The sequence below is a fragment of the Nicotiana tomentosiformis genome, chromosome 2 (assembly GCF_000390325.3).
Source record: "Nicotiana tomentosiformis chromosome 2, ASM39032v3, whole genome shotgun sequence".
Lineage (NCBI taxonomy): Eukaryota > Viridiplantae > Streptophyta > Magnoliopsida > Solanales > Solanaceae > Nicotiana > Nicotiana tomentosiformis.
In genome coordinates this window covers 188666613-188687620 of record NC_090813.1, presented here as the reverse complement: position 1 = coordinate 188687620, position 21008 = coordinate 188666613, and the positions used below count along the sequence as shown (strand labels likewise).

The 21008-nt window shown below is 38.4% G+C and overlaps 1 protein-coding gene across 1 annotated transcript; it reads left to right on the top strand.

Annotated features, from left to right (window-relative positions):
- Window positions 1–240: 240 nt before the first annotated feature.
- Window positions 241–19508, top strand: LOC104097325 (E3 ubiquitin protein ligase DRIP2-like). The gene is made up of 8 exons (XM_070196460.1): window positions 241–551; window positions 660–801; window positions 2973–3072; window positions 3641–3965; window positions 5552–6003; window positions 6107–6157; window positions 17463–17535; window positions 18802–19508. The coding sequence occupies exons 2-8, from the start codon at window positions 687–689 to the stop codon at window positions 18979–18981; spliced, it is 1296 nt and encodes a 431-aa protein (XP_070052561.1). The 5' UTR covers window positions 241–551; window positions 660–686; the 3' UTR covers window positions 18982–19508.
- The last annotated feature ends 1500 nt before the right edge of the window (window positions 19509–21008 follow it).

Genomic DNA, 21008 nt, shown 5'->3' with positions numbered 1-21008 from the left:
AAGTATGTTCAAATTTTGAACATACTTATTTTTTCGACACTGCTACAAGTGATATAAGCTGGTAACAATTGAGCAGTAGCTACATAATAGTAATTAGGCAAAATATGATTACCTATGATAATCAGGCTCTAAACTATATTTTATGAAAATTTCTCAATTTTATACTATATGGTTATACATGGATTAACTCTATTAAAAGGCCAACCAAACAGCCCTAAAGTTTATTGTAGGTTTTTGTACCCAGGCAAGATCTTTGTACTTTGCCTGTTAATCTCCGACTCCCAAACCCAAAACCCGACGCAGATATATACACACAGAAGAGGAGATCACCCCCCCCCCCCCCCAACAAACAAATCCACCCTACCCCCGCTACCCATATCCATCGCCCACGCTCGTTCCTTTTCCCAAATCAAATCCACCCATTTACTCTAATCTCAAAATTTCTCTCTGTTGTATCAGTATTCTAGCCAATAGGACCAACTTTTATATGTTTGATAATTCTGGATTTGTTATTCATTTATTAGATTGAATACAGATTAAGAGATGTGAATGTACGTAAAATTTTATGTGTCCCAATGTGTTAATTTCGAGCATGCACCGATTGAACACGTGGGTTTGAGAGGTTCTTATAATTGACAAAGCTATACTTCAATTTGCAGAGCTGATAAGTAATTTAAAGAAGAGAAATGTCGAATCAAGCGGTGAAGGTGAGAAGAGATACAATTGTGGCATGCTTGACTTGCCCACTTTGTCACGGACTCTTCACAGATGCTACTACTATTTCTGAATGTCTTCATACATGTGAGTTCCCTCTCTCTATCTGTATTCATCTATTATGGCCTGTTTGGATGGCCGTTACCCATGGTTTCATTATATACAATATCGTATTGTGTTGTATTATATTGTATTGTATCGTATTCATGTATACAGTGTTTGGATAGACCGTTTGTTGTAGTTTAATAACATTTTTATGAGTAAAAGGGCAGCCCGGTGCACGAAGCATTCAGTGAAGGACCGCACCCCCAACGCGTGTGATGTAGGCAGCCTTCCTTGATTCAAGCATCAGTGGCGGATTCCACGGCTCGAACCCATGACCTATAGGTCACACGGAGACAACTTTACCGTTGCTCCAAGGCTCCGTAAAGTTATTATGAGTAAAGATGCAAAAACCACCAAATCCGTGAATTTGAGCTTTTTCATGGTTATATAACAACGGAGTTATAACGGGTTTACAACACCATACAATATAATTTTAAGAACAATGGAAACAAACATGGTATCAATGAAAACAATACAATAATGAACCACAGGAAAAAACCATCCAAACAGGAGGTTAGATATGTTGGTCATTGTGCCAGTTGAATTTTTCGTTGCTTTGAAGTTCTTTTTGTTACTATTGGAGTTATTATTCACGATTTGGGTTTGCTGCATTTACATCAATTTCTATTATCTAAGCTTGTAGTTGAAGTTGAAATTATATGCCTTCCGATTTATGTTGCCTAGATTGACTTCAGCATGGAGTTTAAGAACTTTTGAAACTTTTGGTCTTAAAGCATGTTGTTGGGCTAAATCAACTCAAAGAATACACTTAACATGGTGTGATAATGTTCAATTTGGGCTAAGCCTACATGTTTTTCCACGGAATGACTCACACCATTAAGAGTATACCTACAACTTATATGTAGCTTCCATTTCTTTTCAACTACCAATGTGGGACATTTGTGCACATCTCTCTAACACATGTCATGCATTTGTTTGATTTTCATTAAGGGTAAAATCGGAAATTTATAGTATATTGTTCTCAAATATAAAAATATGTCTTGTTTTTTTGACAGACTTATAAGGAAATAATGTCGTATAAAAGGAAACATAGGGAGTAGCTTCCTACCATTTGGGTGTTTCATATGTGCTTAGAAGTTAAGAGGAGTCAAGTATTCTTTTGCTTTACATGAACTAGGCACACCTCCATGCTTGCTGGGTATTTGAATGATTCGAGGGTAGTTGGTATATAAGGTCAATATATTTCCTTTATGAAATAAGTGGGATTGGACTACCTGCTTGATCAAGCTCATTTCATAAAAACCACGCCATATATGTTGGTAGTGTAGAAGTATTTTAACTTAAAAAGCCAATTATAGATTATCGAGTTTAATTTTTTTAAACAATATTTACAGTATCGGGTCACTTTAAAGCCAATTGGATGTAAACTTCTAAAGCAAGCATAGATTGAAAACCTGCAAAAATTGTAAGTGACTTGTAACAGTCGATAAACCAACACTGATGCGTAATATCTTTTATATTTTCAGTGTACATAAGTTAAATCTTAAGTATAATTAGCCATAGTGCCAGGGAGTTGGTTACCTAAGAAAAGATAAGTTATGATAGAGTAAAAGAATCTTTACAACATAGTATATATTACTTAAATCTATTGGTCGATATATGTGGAATTTTCTTCTTGCCAAAATTGCACAGCGGTTTGGCGGATGCATGCAGAATTTTCTTTGCTTTATGTTATGCCCACTGTGAATACTTAGTGCTGAGCACCCTTGATTAATAATGTAGAATTGAAGCTACAATATAATTCTGTAAATGGAAAGATCCATTCCTATCCTCTATCTCTATTATACTTCCTTGTGTCCAATAATGTGATCTCAGTGATATATGCTTTTTGCTTCATTACGTCTGTTGGCGCACAAGCAATATGGGATTTCTTTTAAAATATCTCTGTTATTTATGCAATTATTTCTAAGCTTAATTTCTTTATAATCCTATAGGAAGCAACATGCTTTGATTTCCTAGCCTGTATAAATTGTTTGAGAGAGATTATGAATGGCTTAGTTTTTCCTTATCTTCTTCTCTTTCCTTTAAAATGGGAAGTTTGTGTTCTGATTTAGCAGTGTTGAAACTGGTGTTCGTTATTTCAAAAGAATGTGTATTGTTTTTGACAATTTTCTTTGTGGAACTCCACCCAGTTTGCAGGAAATGCATCTATAAGAAGCTCACCGATGAAGATTGGGAATGCTGTCCAATATGCAATATCAACTTAGGCAGTGTCCCTTTAGAGAAATTGAGGTCACATTTTCTTCTATCTCCTTACTCCCTATAACGCCGTGTTATGTGCTTATGTAGTGCCATGTATGATGTTAAACCTGTGACTCGCTACTTCACACCTTTAAATCATAACAAAAAGTTCATTTACTGGTGTAGTTTGGACATTCCGAGAGTTAAGAGTAGAGAAGTAATGAGAGAGTTAAGAGTAGAGAAGTAATGATTAAAGATTGATTATGAAATATAGAGAGGGAGATTTGACAAATGAACAAGGGTGACTTGTTTCTTACCTGATAAAAAAGTGACCTTTATGTGGATCCCGGAAGTTTTGAAGCAGTGGAAAAGAGAGAACACAAAAATACGGAGTACGGACTACAGAGAGCTAATTATCTCATTAGATAAAATAAATGGATAGTGTACTCCATTTAACTCAGCTAGGTTAGTTTTGATTCTTCATTTGCTAGCATTAACATTGCCGCTTTTTCTGTATCTATTATTATGCCTACTGTATTTCTTCCATCGTTCCGTAAATATGAGGATATCTCCTGAGAATGTTTGTTTTTTCGATTTCTTTTGAAATTTTATATTTCAGGCCAGATCATAATCTAGAAGATGTAAGAGCAAAGATATTCCCTTACAAGAGGCGAAAAGTGAAAGCGCCTGAAATTGTGCCTTCTATTACATTGCCAGTTAGGAGGAAAGAGAGATCACTTTCATCACTGGTGGTCAGCACTCCTAGAGTAGCTACACAAACTGGAATGACAGGGAAAAGATCAAAATCGGTGGCAAGAAAAGTATTACTGGGCTCCGCATTTCCCATTGAGAAACCAATTAAGAATGAGGAAGATTCTGGAGAAGAGCCGGATAGCCCTAGCTCGCCTGAGACTTTGAAAAGGTTTTCTCAGAATAAAAGGCAGGTAAAGTCATGTTCTTTAGACCTTAAATTGGTAAATTTAGAATACATAAAACAGTGTTATCAAAGGCGCGCTTAAAGCGCGCTTAAGCCTTGAAGCGAGGCTCAAAACATGTTGAGCGCTTCACCTCGCTTAGCGGGCGCTTCAATACTGTCATCAAGGCTCTAAAGCATACTTTTCCTTGCCAATAAGCGTAATCCTAAAGAGGCAATACTAAACAATTGATATTTCACTTTATTGTAAAATTTCTTCAATTTCTTTGTCCATATATTTGGTATTCATGCTTATAGATATTAGCCTTGGACTACACATACATATTTGTAGTTTCTCTCCATTTGCGCCTTTTTTCATTAAAGCCCACAATTTATTTGCACTTTGCGCTTAAAGTCCCAACAAACCTTAGAGTTTTTTTGCGCTTTTTGTTTTTGATAACACTGACATAAAATAATGAAAATTATTATACAGGGAATATTACCTAAATATTGTGATTCCTGGCCATGGCAGAATTAGGAAGAATGTTCTATAATATTAACTTAAACACATAATAAATCCAGATTATGACAACATATAGCTGTATTAATTCTCTAGAGTTTCAAGAGAAGGGGAGCCTTGGCGTAACTGGTAAAGTTGCTGCCATGTGACCAGGAAGTCACGGGTTCAAGCCGTGGAAACAACCTCTTGCAGAAATGCAGGGTAAGACTGCGTACAATAGATCCTTGTGGTCCGACCCTTCCCCGGACTCTGCGCATAGCGGGAGCTTAGTGCACCGGGCTGCCCTTTTTTTTTCTTCAACATCTCACCTCGAACTCAAAGTAGGGAGCAACTTAAGTTTGCAAATCAAAATTAAAAATTCAAGTGCCGTGTGCCAGAAAATTTATTGTTAAGAAGCAATCATTTGCATAATATTGTTCAAATATTGTCGTAAATAGTGCACAATCACCAAAAAGAAAAGTATTATTAGAATCGTTTCCTCCGCAAACTCGCTGGTAACAGAACAACTAAAGAAAGTGCTTCTTGCATCACATACAGAGAGGAATCTGTTCTCAACCACCAGAAAGAGGAATGGTGTTGCAAATCTCCCGGACATCATCAATGTAGCTTGAATTGGGGGCTAACGAGTAACGGAAAAAGTTGATGAAACAATAACCTGAAATTTAAATTTTAGAGGGATTCATTACCCAAGCTCTGATACCATACAAAAAGAGAAAAGAAGCGCAGAAGACTTTTCTGGAACAGTAAACCAAAATTCAATTTTCAAAGGAGAGCTCCTTATTCATGAGTTTAGGCTACTTCAAATAAGGTAATTTCAGAATACAGGAAGTAAAAAAGTTTTTAGATAAGAAAAATTACCTGAACACTCTGTGATTTCTAACCATGTCAGAATTAGGAAGCATACTCTATACTACTAACCTAATCACACAGAATGAATCTAGGAGACTAGGACATTGTGCTAAATAACTATATTAATTCTCTTGAGTTTCTGCATTTTCCGTTGTCTCTTTTTCGCCCTGATAAGTTTTTCTTTGGTCAGTGGCATCCCTATTTTTCTGTGGATATTATTATATCGGTAAATCATATGATTTTTCCAGAATTATTCCAACACCGAGCATTCTAGCCATCCCACAATGGACAAAGAAACAGACAATGGCACGGAACAATGGGAATGCAAAGTTAATTTATGGAACCCTTTGAATTGTTTGGTGGAAGTAGCAAACAAGAGCAAGTGTTCAACATTTACTTCTCAGGGTTCTATTGGCGCCAAATCAGGAAGTCTGCATTGCCATGACAATGAGGTTCAAGCCCGGATAACTAAAGTCAAAAAACATGGACAGAAATTAAAAGTCCAAGATGACAACAACGAATATGGTCCTGCTCCTCAAGAATCAGAAAAACCTAAAAAGTTGCAAAAAATCCGTCGAAAGAAGGCATCAACTTTTGGGAAATTTGGTATATCACCACAAACTGCGCTGGATTCGATCAGTGTCAAATGTGGAAGGAGGACTAATCCAGTTTGGTTCTCATTAGTGACCTCTGAAGACCAGTAAGACTCTGCTTTTATCTTTCCGAACTTTTCTGTTTATCTGTTTATAGTTAGAGATTGAACTATACAATATTTTTATTAATTACTCTCAAATTAACTGTAGGGAGGGAGATGCACCTTTGCCTCAGATTTCTGCAAGTTACTTGAGAATAAAGTAAGTTTTTTTCGTAATTTTATATGAATCCATGGTGAAGCAATTTTCTTTGTCCTGCTGTTCTGTCTAGGTTTAGTATTATGCTCTAACAAGTCATATAGGCTGCATAAAGAATATCTATAGCTTTGACCCAGGGCTTTGGTCTAGTGGTAAAAGCGCAACTTGTGATGTGTGGCCACACGTCATGGTTTCCAACCTTGCCTAGACAAAAGCCTAGCCTGGTATTTAAGTGGAGAAGGGTAGATGGGTGGGCCCATTATCCATCAAATTCCAAACCGTGCGCCACTTGCCCACGGAGATTTCTCGGTTATCAAAAAAAGAATATCTATAGCTTCATGAAATTCGATATTTGAGACTTGGTAATATTTTATGCCCTTCTGCTAATATCCAATTTCCCAAGTTGGTAATAGTTTCTTCTTCGGGTAACTATGGCGAAGTCCTGGCTAATCTGTCACGACCCGGAATTCACTAGTCGTGATGGCACCTAACCCAACCCGCTAGGTAAGCCAATTAACGATTTTTCATTTTCAATTAATTTAATAATACAATTTAACAAAGGAGTTATCTAAGTCTTATACATCCCCAAGGACTGGTAGTATAAATCATGGGCTTCTAAGAATAGAATTTACAAGCTGATATGAAGTAAATACATCTTCTGTTTGAAAAATGCATAAACAGAGTTTTTATAAATCTAGTTCTACCATGAACCAGAGGTAGCTACAACAGGAACGCAGGTACATCTTCAATCCCGGCAACCATAGAACACAGCAACAACAACAACCAATATCTGCACACAATGTGCAAAAGTGTAGTATCAGTACAACCGACCCCATGTACTGAGTAAGTATCTTGTCTAACCTCGTCGAAGTAGTGACGAGGCTTTGGTTAAGAGATGCTCACCGATAAAACCTGTAATATAAACTAACAGTAGAACTATACTACATTACAACAGAATAGAGCACACGAAACGAATATACAAAGCAATAACGGAGTACTAGAAGAAAACACAATTCAACAAGTATCAATATCTCACCCAATCCTTTCCTTAGAGCGAAAGCCAATAAATCACAACAGTCACCTCAAAACTTTCATAATGTGAGAAATATATTCAAGACATCAAATCCAACGGCACGACAACACCCTTCGTGCATTTATCTCATCCTCACCAATTATGCGTAAAACAGTACCAACCAAATGATAGAAATTCCGATAATAGAAATAATAGTGTAGGAAATACGCAATTAACTATGGAGAACGAGAATGTACATGAGAACATCAGTAACAGACTAAACAGAAAACATAGAGGTAATAACAACGATTAGAAAAAAGGGATGTAACTTCGACTAACTAGCAAGGTGAAGGCATGAAAATAGATATGGCAAATAAGGAAACGAACACATGATCTTTATAAATTAGCAAGTAGGGACATGAACAACTAGTACTGAAGAAGACCTACACTTAAGTGCAACAAAACAGATGACATGGATGCAATCATAACAGCAGGAAGTAAGCATGATATTGGCAAGTTTAAGTAAATAGAAGGCATGGTAACACGACAACAAAGTTGATAGAGGATAAGACAGAACAGTAACAACATATCACATAAGAACCATGAACACGATAACAACAACTCCAGGTAAAGACAAAAATATCTCCAAGAAAGAGATATCACAACATAATGCATGTCTCTCGTCCTCACTTGCACGGAAACACCCTTCGTGCCATGAACTCACCATAACATGAAAGCGTAATAATATCAATACAATGGCACGACATCACCCTTCGTGCTTTTACTCACATAACATGGCACGACATCACCCTTCGTGCTTTTACTCACAATGATATGGCATGGCATCACCCTTCGTGCTTTTACTCTCAATAATATGGCACGGCATCACCCTTCGTGCTTTTACTCTCAATAATATGGCACGGCATCACCCTTCGTGCTTTTACACTCTTCCTTACCAAGCATATGTATATCAATGACAAACAAGGCAGGAAGCATAAATAACATCAAGGAGAGTATTTTAACGGATGTTCCAAACAAATCCCAATCACAACTTTTTGAGCCAACAATGATTCAATAAACCCTCAAGAACCGTATTATTCAAATACATCCACAATCTCACAAACGATCCACAACACAAGTATAGAATCTAGTATCCCAAGGAGATCGGCTATAGCAATGTATTAACGATTAAGCATAGAAATGACCGAATTAGACACATCAATATATTCTCAGAATTCCATCAAATTTGATCAAGTTATAATAAACTAAGTCTTGATTTCTATCATTTAATATTATGTTCTTAGTTTCCTGCTTCAAGTAAGGCATGAAGCAGGAGATCACGAAATTCTACAACCATAAATGTAACATAGTCCACCCCCGAGCATGATTAACCCTGGTACATACATATACGCTCGTCACCTCATATATGTATCACCCCCGCATGTGGCAAACAATGACAAATAGGAGGAAAAATTCCCTCAACAAACTTAGGCAAAACACTTACCTCAATTCGGCTAATTCAATACTCAATTTAGCTTTTCCTTTACCAATTCACCTCCGCTCGGCTCAATCTAGTCAAAGGCGACTTAAACACATCACACAATGCAAGGGAAAACAACTTCAATTAATAAAGGTGTGATTTTTATTCAAATTCTAAAAAGTCAATAAAAGTCAACTCCCCGAGCCCGCACCTCGGAACCCGATAAAATTTACAAAACCCAAACACCCATTCCGGTACGAATTCAACCATACTAAAATTATCAAGTTCCGATACCAATTTGTCCTTCAAATTATCATTTTGCATTTTTGAAAGATTTTTACAATTTTCCCCAAATTTTCCTTTAGATTCTCATGAATTTGATGTTAAATCATATATATAATCATGAAATTTAGTTGGGAAATGATTAGAGGTACTTACCCAATGATTTGGTATGAAAATTCCTTCACAAAATCGCCTCTTCTCGGACCTAGGGTTCAAAATATACCCAAATGAAGCAAAGTCTCGGAATTCTCAGCACTTAACAAGTTGCAGATGTCGCATTTGCGACAGGGGGTTCGCTAATGCGACCCTCGCAAATGCGAACTGGAGGGCCTCCTGCTTTGGTCGCAATTGCGACCCTATACTTCGTAAATGCGAAAGCAGAAATTTCGCAAATGCGGCAGAGTTCTTCGCAAATGCGAACTCTCCCCAGCAACTTAGACTTCGCAAATGCGATGGCTGCTTCGCAATTGCGGCTGTCGCATTTGCGACCAATACATCGCAATTGCGATGATACCAGTACCAGCAATCAAAATTTATGAAGAATCAATCCGAAACTAATCCGAAACTCACCCGAGCCCTCGGGGCTCCAAACCAATCATGCACCCAGGTCTAGAAACACAACACGAACTTGCTCTCGCGCTCAAATCATCAAAATAACTTCTAAAACAACGAATCGGACGCCAAAACGCATGAAGATCAACTAAACTTCAAGAACTTCTAGAATCGCAACCGAGCGTTCGAACCATATCAAATCAACTCCGGTTGACCTCAAATTTTGCACACAAGTCACATTTGACATTATGGACCTGCTCCAACTTCTGAAATCGGATTCCGACCCCGATATAAAAAAGTCTACTTCCGGTCAAACTTCTAAAAAATCTTCAAATTTCTAACTTTTGCCAAACGACTCCAAAATGACCTACGGACCTCCAAATCCATTTTCGGACGCGCTCCCAATACCAAAATCACCATACAGAGCTATTCTCAGATTCGGAATCCCAAATGGACATCGATAACATTGAAATGCACTTCAGCCCAAATATGATGAATTGCTTCCAAAATGCTAACTTCCACGATAGGCGCCAAAATGCTCCCGGGTTATCCAAAACCCAATCCGAACATACGCCCAAGTCCGAAATCATCATACGAACCTGTTGGAACCTTCAAATCCCGATTCCGAGACCGTTTACCCAAAAATCCACCTTAGTCAATTCTTCCAACTTAGAGCTTGAATCTTGCAGTTCATCCTTCCAAATCGATTCCGGATAACTTGAAAACCAACACCGACGATTTACGCAAGTCATAACACATCATGCGGAGATGCTCGAGCTCTCAAAACTCCGAGCGAAGTGCAGATTCTCACAACGACATGTCGGGTCGTTACATCCTCCACCACTTAAACACACGTTCGTCCTCGAACGTGCCAGGAGTCATTCTAAAGCTATCAAATCACGGTATAATCTTACTATGCATAAACCCGGGGTGATCCCACGTCACCCTGATCCACATAAGCCCGCCAACACAACATAACTAGAGATCGTTATTTTGACCTTGGTCCCTAAACCTTAGAATCCAATCTCTATCATCCAGAATTCATTACAAGACCCGAATCCCACATCTACACACTGTATAAGTCTGAACAAGCTGTATCAAGTCATACCCATAACCCAAGATGTAATCACATGATATACCCCATCACTTCGACACTCACAGTAGGGACTGCTAACCACCATTGCTGCCCAAAAACAAATCTGATGCCGGTAGCAAACCTCGTATCGATTAAAACCTCGTTCAAAACCCTCATACCCTACCGATGATGAAAGAAATACGCATAACCGCTTAACCACTCATCTGATCAAAAAGCCAATAAACTCACTCGTCCGACCAGGGCCATTGTCCAAATCCTCAGCAAAAATACAGTTTCATTCTTCCAAACCTTCATCGTCCCAATACAACAGTGCCATTCTCAAGTCTAGAAACCTCATCTCAGCCAATACAAGTAGCCCCACCGACACGTATCAACAATAATTATATGGAGCCCCACACAACCCGGTTCCGTACACTAGCAAGTAGTAATTCAGACATGACAGATAACAGTAAGAAAACTAAATAAGAAGACTACAAAGCAAGTTAAGCAGGCAGGGAAATTTTAGCATTTTACTATGAACTATTTTCAACTAGGTGAAAGCAAAATACACGAAATAGGAATAATGAGTCACATTTCATCACTGTACTGTTGCGGCGTGCAACCCGATCCCATCATATCAATCCACATAGGGTACCCATCGAGCCATAATACTCGAGCTCACTGATCACATGTGTGTCAACATTAAGCACAACAGAGTGCACGAAAATATAACTGTGGGAAAATTATTAGGAACAAACAATACTGAGAAGGACAAGCACAACTATGGTGCAATAAGCAAATCAACATCACGAAGGCCACCTCGCCCATAGTGCCATGAGGCCTAAACTGTACCACAATATGCATGTGAAGAATCATGTAAGCCTTACAACCCGTCACAGTATAAGAGAAACATATAACATAAACCAAGTCGCGAATAACATCCATTTCGCCCGATGATATACATGTGGTAACAACTGCGCAAGAACAAACAAATCCGATCCGATACAGAATACACATTCTCATTAGGCTCAAAAGCAACCCCCAAACCAATTTCCGATCATCCCCGAACATGTAATTAACCTTCCAAAAATCCATAGCAACCTTTCCATAACACCTATCATCAATCGTCCAATCCTCAACATTTCTTCACGACTCGCAGTCAAGGAATAGTCTGCCACGAGAACATCCAATCTCTAAACCTCGAGATTACCAGAATCTTCTTATCCAATTTCAACACCGCTACTCAGATGGCTGATGTGTCACCCACACTCCATCATTCTACGGAAAAATACATATAAGTTAACACACAATGCACCTGCCAACATGCGAACTCTCCTGCGGTGGGAACAAATAGTGCCAGCAAAACCTTAGACACCCGAAGTCGTCCAAGTCATCAAGAACTCATATCCCTCCCTCCAAAACTAAACCGCAACATCGTACATGCAACTTTTCAACCCCATACGGCGCATCGCCCCTAACATGCTAATTCGCGACACCACGAAAATCTCATAGTCAACTCTGAACCATAAGCAAATTGAACACCTCATCAACCGAGAATCTTTCATTTAACTCAATCCAGGAGAACACCACCATACGCAATATAGCTTTTATACCTGTGGTAAACACCAACTCCGGCCGTGGTCATAACCATGATAAATTCTTCGGAACTCAGTAACACCTAATCGAGTAATCAGAACTAATCGCCTCTAACTCAATCGAGTCACGCATACTGCCAACCCGAAAGTAACTCAATCTGATATGACCGCCCTGAGGGAACTTCCTGGGAACCTGAAGCCATTTCTTGCATCACTCCAACATTGACATGTAGACCTTTCTTGACAAGGAAATACCGCAGATCCGATTACCATTTGCTACCTTTTTCAAGCCCACCCGTAGACAAATTCAAAAGTCCTTAAAGGCTACATAAGGCCTGGAACTCGCCAGAACCTTCTCCATAACCGCTCATCTTATTCTGATCTTCAATACACGGCTAATACGCGTCGAGCAACCCGTGCTTCACCAGCATATGCCCATTCAAAGAAATAACCAAGCAGTCTCTCGGTCCGGAAACTGATACGGCCCATGATCCTACAATCCGATCGTCATTAGCAGACTCCACCACTTAGCTCGAAGCCATAGAACACCTCATCTGCAACCCAAAGTACCATATCTTCACAACATGCCCCAATTTCGCATGACTATTTAGCTGAATACTTCAACACTCATGTAATGCCGATCATAGAACACCCCGAAGACTCTGCCAAGCGCTTACCCAACATTGCAATAGTCAAACAACTTCCCCAAATGCTCTGAAATGATTAACATATGCACTCCACCGAATGGAAACCTCATACGAGACACACGATCCAAACTCATCATGCAGGAGATGGCCCACCGGTTATACTCAAATCGACACCTTGCCATGAACCCACATTAATCACAATAGCCTAGCCACCAGTCAATCTTCCCAAATCTGTGCTTACCAACCAGACATATGAACCCGCCTCATACCTCAAATAAACGACTAGAAGATTTAACACTGCATATGCTACTGATGCTAGACAACACATCGCGATGATAATCAAGCATCCATAGCCCGTCGTACTCTATCTGCAGCATCACCGATCATCGGCGCATAGCGAATACTGAGTGCAAAACATCACATATGAGCGATTGGGAAGAGTCAAAAGGTCATAGATTTCAAGCTGAAACAAGGCCGCACGATAAGGAAAAAAGAAAGGGAAATTTTTCCTAAATGCCCTGTAGCCTCCCGAAGATAAGTATGGACGTCATCAAACCGATCCGCAGGACTCTACTAGACACTTGCTCATGACTCGTAGAACCTACGAACCTAGTGCTCTGATACCACCTGTCACGACCCGGAATTCACTAGTCGTGATGGCACCTAACCCAACCCGCTAGGTAAGCCAATTAACGATTTCCCATTTTCAATTAATTTAATAACACAATTTAACAAAGGAGTTATCTAAGTCTTATACATCCCCAAGGACTGATAGTACAAATCATGAGTTTCTAAGAATAGAATTTACAAGCTGATATGAAATAAATACATCTTCTGTTTGAAAAATACATAAACAGAGTTTTTATAAATCTAGGGCTACCATGAAAGAGGCAGCTACAACAGGAACGCAGGTACATCTTCAATCCCGGCAACCATAGAACACAGCTACAACAACAACCAATATCTGCACACAATGTGCAGAAATGTAGTATCAGTACAACCGACCCCATGTACTGAGTAAGTATCTTGTCTAACCTCGTCGAAGTAGTGACGAGGCTTTGGTTAAGAGATGCTCACCGATAAAACCTGTAATATAAACTAACAATAGAACTATACTACAGTACAACAGAATAGAGCACACAAAACGAAAATACAAAGCAATAACGGAGTACTAGAAGAAAACACAATTCAACAGGTATCAATATCTCACCCAATCCTTTCCTTAGAGCGAAAGCCAATAAATCACAACAGTCACCTCAAAACTTTCATAATGTGAGAAATATATTCAAGACATCAAATCCAACGGCACGACAACACCCTTCGTGCATTTATCTCATCCTCACCAATTATGCGTAAAACAGTACCAACCACATGACAAAAATTCCAATAATAGAAATAATAGTGTAGGAAATACGCAATTAACTATGGAGAACGAGAATGTACATGAGAACATCAGTAACAGACTGAACAGAAAACATAGAGGTAATAACAACGATTAGGAAAAAGGGATGTAACTTCGATTAACTAGCAAGGTGAAGGCATGAAAATTGATATGGCAAATAAGGAAGCGAACACATGATCTTTATAAATTAGCAAGTAGGGACATGAACGACTAGTACAGAAGAAGACCTACACTTAAGTGCAACAAAACAGATGACATGGATGCAATCATAACAGCAGGAAGTAAGCATGATATTGGCAAGTTTAAGTAAATAGAAGGCATGGTAACACGACAACAAAGGTGATAGAGGATAAGACAGAACAGTAACAACATATCACATAAGAACCATGAACACGATAACAACAACTCCAGGTAAAGACAAAAATATCTCCAAGAAAGAGATATCACAACATAATGCATGTCTCTCGTCCTCACTTGCACGGAAACACCCTTCGTGCCATGAACTCACCATAACATGAAAGCGTAATAATATCAATACAATGGCACGGCATCACCCTTCGTGCTTTTACTCACATAACATGGCACGACATCACCCTTCGTGCTTTTACTCACAAATGATATGGCACGGCATCACCCTTCGTGCTTTTACTCTCAATAATATGGCACGGCATCACCCTTCGTGCGTTTACTCTCAATAATATGGCAGGGCATCACCCTTCGTACTTTTACACTCTTCCTTATCAAGCATATGTCTATCAATGTCAAACAAGGTAGGAAGCATAAATAACATCAAGGAGAGTATTTTAACAGATGTTCCAAACAAATCACAATCACAACTTTTCGAGCCAACAATGATTCAATAAACCCTCAAGAACTGTATTATTCAAATACTTCCACAATCTCACAAATGATCCACAACACAAGTATAAAATCTAGTATCCCAAGGAGATCGACTGTAGCAATGTATTAACGATTAAGCATAGAAATTACCGAATTAGACACATCAATATATTCTCAGAATTCCATCAAATTTGATCAAGTTATAATAAACTAGGTCTTGATTTCTATCATTTAATATTATGTTCTTAGTTTCTAAGAGTCAAGTAAGGCATGAAGCAGGAGATCACGAAATTCTACAACCATAAATGTAACATAGTCCACCCCCCGAGCATGATTAACCCTGGCACATACATATACGCTCGTCACCTCATATATGTATCACCCCCGCATTTGGCAAACAATGACAAATAGGAGGAAAATTCCCCTCAACAAACTTAGGCAAAACACTTACCTCAATTCGGCTAATTCAATACTCAATTTAGCTTTTCCTTTACCAATTCACCTCCGCTCGGCTCAATCTAGTCAAAGACGACTTAAACACATCACACAATGCAAGGGAAAACAACTTTAATTAATAAAGGTGTGATTTTTATTCAAATTCTAAAAAGTCAATAAAAGTCAACTCCCCGAGCCCGCACATCGGAACCCGATAAATTTTACAAAATCCAAACACCCATTCCTTTACGAATTTAACCATACTAAAATTATCAAGTTCCGATACCAATTTGTCCTTCAAATCATCATTTTGCATTTTTGAAAGATTTTATAATTTTCCCCAAATTTTCCTTTAGATTCTCATGAATTTGATGTTAAATCATATATATAACTATGAAATGTAGTTGGGAAATGATTAGAGGTACTTACCCAATGATTTGGTATGAAAATCCCTTCACAAAATCGCCTCTTCTCGGACCTAGGGTTCAAAATATACCCAAATGAAGCTAAGTCTCGGAATTCTCAGCACTTAACAAGTTGCAGATGTCGTATTTGCGACAGGGGGTTCGCAAATGCGACCCTCGCAAATGCGAACTGGAGGGCCTCCTGCTTTGGTCGCAATTGCGACCCTGTATTTCGCAAATGTGAAGGCAAAAATTTTGCAAATGCGGCAGAGTTCTTCGCAAATGCGAACTCTCCCAGCAACCCAGACTTCGCAAATGCGATGGCTGCTTCGCAATTGCGGCTGTCGCATTTGCGAATACATCGCAAATGCGATGATACCAATACCAGCAATCAAAATTTATGAAGAATCAATCGGAAACTAATTCGAAACTCACCCGAGCCCTCGGGGCTCCAAACCAATCATGCACCCAGGTCTAGAAACACAACACGAACTTGCTCGCGCGCTCAAATCATCAAAATAACTTCTAAAACAACGAATCGGACGCCAAAACGCATGAAGATTAACTAAACTTCAAGAACTTCTAGAATCGCAACCGAGCGTCCGAACCATATCAAATCAACTCCGGTTGACCTCAAATTTTGCACACAAGTCACATTTGACATTACGGACCTGCTCCAACTTCCGAAATCGGATTCCGACTCCGATATCAAAAAGTCCACTTCCGGTCAAACTTCTCAAAAACCTTCAAATTTCTAACTTTTGCCAAACGACTCCAAAATGACCTACGGACCTCCAAATCCATTTTCGGACGCGCTCCCAATGCCAAAATCACCATATGGAACTATTCTCAGACTCGGAATCCCAAACGGACATCGATAACATTGAAATGCACTTCAGCCCAAATATGATGAATTTCTTCCAAAATGCTAACTTCCACAATAGGCGCCAAAATGCTCCCGGGTTATCCAAAACCCAATCCGAACATACGCCCAAGTTCGAAATCATCATACGAACCTGCTGGAACCTTCAAATCCCGATTCCGAGATCGTTTACCCAAAAATCCACCTTAGTCAATTCTTCCAACTTAGAGCTTGAATCATGAAGTTCATCCTTCCAAATCGATTCCGGAGAATTTGAAAACCAACACCGACGATTTACGCAAATCATAACACATCATGTGGAGATGCTCGAGCTCTCTGCACTTCCTCAAAACTCCGAGCGAAGTGCAGATTCTCAAAACGACATGTCGGGTTGTTACACAATCTCTCCAACTACTACTACAAAAACAAAAGAAGGGAAAATAGAAGTGACAGATAATGGTGACACTTTGTGTCTATCCAAGCACTTGAGCTGACCTTCATAGTTGGTTATGCTTTAAGGCTGAGTACATTCAGATTTAATAGTAAAAATAAATAAATAAATAACTGATTGCCTTGAGTGTGCTGTGAGGACAAAGTTAGCACTCAATTTAAGTTGGCTTTAGTTTGAGCATTTGAAGCAGCAGCTCTACATGCACCTTTTTTGCTTTTTACAGAATGGTAAGGCTGATGACTGAATTCACATCTTTTATATTCTACTGCAGGGATGGCAATATTCCAGTTTCATTCATCCAAAAGTACTTGATGAGGAAGTTGGATCTTTCTAGCGAAGATGAGGTAATTATCTTTTTATATCTTTTTGCAATTTAGCAATCAATAAATGTCACTAACATTTATTTACAATCATAACTTTTCTAGGTTTAAAGTTTGAAAATTTATGTAGGCAATTTTTTTCTGTCATCCTTTATTCTGTTGGGTGTAATGTTGGTCCTGTCAGTTTTAGAACTTGGAGCTCAAGAAAATTGGTCGAGTATAAAAATTTATGGGTAATGAAAGGGGCAGAAACTGTATCAGTATTGAAGCCCCCAACTTCAAAATGAACTAGTGTAAGTGTGCAACCTTGCTGTGTGCATTGGTGACAGTGACACAGCTGTTGTTTTAAATGAACTGTTATAATTTCACATGATATAAGTACGAGGAAATGGCCAAGGGGTATTACTTGATGTAAAGTGAGAATTTGAAGCTAATATTTAGTTTCCCTTTGAGCTTTTTTCTTTTCTTTTTAAAGCGTTCCTTTTGTGGCCTGAAATGAACTTAAATGGGGATGGTGAGTGAGGATTCATATAGCCGATACCAACTTGTTTAGGAACTGAGGCTTAGTTGGTGTTATTGTTTTTTAAATGTTCTTTTTGTAATTGATGAGGAGAAAGTTGTAAAGAGGTGTTGAAGTGGGGCAGGGATGATATTGTATTCTAATTTATACTTTATAGAAACCAGTGGCTTGAGATGAATTTGAATGGGGAACATGGTCGCCAGTAAGGATTCTTAATGCCGACCCAACTTGTTTGGGATTGAGGCATAGTTTTTTTTTAACAGTGAAACCAGTATTTCAGATGGAAAGTGGTAGTTTTGAGCAGTTTATACTGATTTTTATTGATAGGCAGAGTTGGACTACATCTAGTTGTTAATAAACTTGAATAACGTTTACTGTCATTTGACTCGAGTGAAGCCTGAGTATGCAACTTTGAAGATTTCGTGTTGTCTGATGAGTTGTACGCATTAGTTGTGCTCCTTTTCCATATCTGTGAATCAAATAAATGGATGTGTTATTCTTAATCAGACTTGTCTGGGAGTTAGCAGTAGGTGACAAGTGTAGCTGATATCACTCGGTCTTCTTTAGAAGGAGACTATTCTTGTACCTTGCTTGTACCTATCAATGAAAAGGAGAGAGAGAGAGAGAGAGAGAGAGAGAGTGTGTGTGTGTGTGTGTGTGGGGGGGGGGGGGGTGGGCAGAGGAGCGCTCCTCAGAGTGAATCTGAATGTTGAAAACACACTCAATTTGATGATTTTTATGTTGTGCTAACCATTGTGGCTCTCTTGTAGGTGGAGATTAGATATATGGGGCAGTTGGTAGTTCCCACTCTCCAACTGAGTAATTTGGTTGACATGTGGATACAAACTACTGATTTAGAAATAGTTCCTGCAATAGTTGGTTCGTCAGCTAAGGATTTCGTGATGGTGTTGGCGTATGCTCGCAAGGTTCCAAGCCTTATGTCTTGTTGAATTATTCTTTATGCCTTCACATACTCGATAATCTATATGACGCTTGGGCACAAGTTGAAGTAGCAGCCCAAATCTGCTTCATTAGCGAGTCTTGTATTAGGAATGTAGTGAGACATTAGACACAGGTTATTTACAATACAAATCAGAAGCAAATGAGCAACGAGACACTGATGAAGATGAGCTTTGACAGAGTGCAGTGAAAATTCAAGCTTAGCACGCACTTTTGGTACTCGCGGAGATTCATCTCAGACCAAAAAAAAGAACAGAAATAAATACTAAAAGTTTGCATAACAATGGATTCAAATCCCAGACAACAAGATATATAACAAGACTATTGTGTGATTTGACTACTCCCTTGTACTAATTACTAACTCAAGTTGATGATCAAAGGCTATTTTGCCCTTTCACAATTAACCAACTATATTAGTAGAAAAAGCTAATATCAAAAACCAATAATATAAGAATTATGTATTTGCACTAGAACAATAAAACTTCATAGACTCCAAATAATACTGCCTTAACTCGTATCGCCACGTGCATTCGTGTTTTAGTTGCTTATTTTCTATAGTGTCGACCTATTATCACAACTCAACTTGTATAAGTGTTGGATTTGGCACTGTAGAGATTTAAAACTTTATTTCTTACCATAAATTGCTGTTTATTCTGTAATTATTTATCAAAGTTAACTAAATCACTTTATGTTTTGATTTATTTGAATAAAAATCTATTGGGACTCCACTACAAACCCCCTCTTCCATTGGAGACCCTCTCTGTTGCAACTTGCATATCAAATATCAGTATGTTGCATTGGCAAGTCTTGTCTTTCCTTTCACATTATATGATTGACAGGAGAGTGAATTATTAAAGACCATCAAGTCATATGAAATATTAATTGTTCCTCCATCATAATCATGCAGAAAATTCAGAATCGAGCATTGAAAATGGAGTCCTTTTTCGTTAAAATCTTATATGATAAGTTTTCTACTGCGCATATCTAAATTAATTGGCCAGTAGATTTCGAATACTATATGGTTAAACAAAAAAAAAGGCCTAAAGAGAAAACAATACTCGAGAAGTTATTGAACTAATACTGTAATTCATCTTGTAAATGCCTGTAGGACTCAGAGGCGGAGCTAGCATGTAAAATACGATTCACGTGATTTAAGTAGTTTTTGCATATATATATATATTTAATAGAACAACTAAAAAGAGTAGAAATAACACCTCAAAAAGAAAAATTAGTAAGAAAGCCTAAAAAATAAACCTTTTTCCAAGTAGGACCAGAACAACCGAAGAAAGACCAAGAATAAGTTTCTCGGATAATAGAATAGGCAATAATATGTTATCACGAATAATAACCAGAAGAAGACAAGAAGAAAATCAACAGTTAGATGAAATAATAGATATAGATAATGATATACAAATTTTCCAACAAAACCAACTAAGATTACTCAATCCAAGAACTTTATTGTCACGACCCAAAATTCCCACCTTCGGACCGTGATGACGCCTAATATTTCACTTGTTAGGCAAGCCAACGTTAGAATAATATTATTAATTTTTAAAATAATTTTTAAATTTATTAATAACAAAGAACAATTGCGGAAGTAAAATCTGAAATATAGTGATTAATCCATAAAAACAACGGTGTCTAAATACCATCCCAGAATTTGGTGTCACAAGTGCACGGGATTCTAGAATAATACAAATAAGGGTCTGAATAAATTAAAGCTGTCTGGATACAAACACACAGCTAAAGTAAAATAGACGGGGACTTCAGAACTGCGGACGCTGTGCAGTTATACCTCAAGTCTCATCCGAGCAGCTGAAATCCGAGCAAGTCTATGGTACGCCGCTGGGACTAACTCCGAAATCTGCACAAGAAGTGCAGAGTGTAGTATCAGTACAACCGACCCCATGTACTGGTAAGTGCTGAGCCTAACCTCGACGAAGTAGTGACGAGGCTAAGGCGGGTCACTTACATTAACCTGTACGCAATATTAATAACAACAACAAATAATAGAAAT

Bases quoted from the DNA above. Each gene is read 5' to 3' on its own strand.
- LOC104097325 (XM_070196460.1), top strand. From the start codon at position 687: ATGTCGAATCAAGCGGTGAAGGTGAGAAGAGATACAATTGTGGCATGC. The intron at 3,966-5,551 runs GTAAAGTCATGT...TGATTTTTCCAG, and splicing joins TTTCTCAGAATAAAAGGCAG to AATTATTCCAACACCGAGCA. The intron at 6,158-17,462 runs GTAAGTTTTTTT...ATTCTACTGCAG, and splicing joins GCAAGTTACTTGAGAATAAA to GGATGGCAATATTCCAGTTT.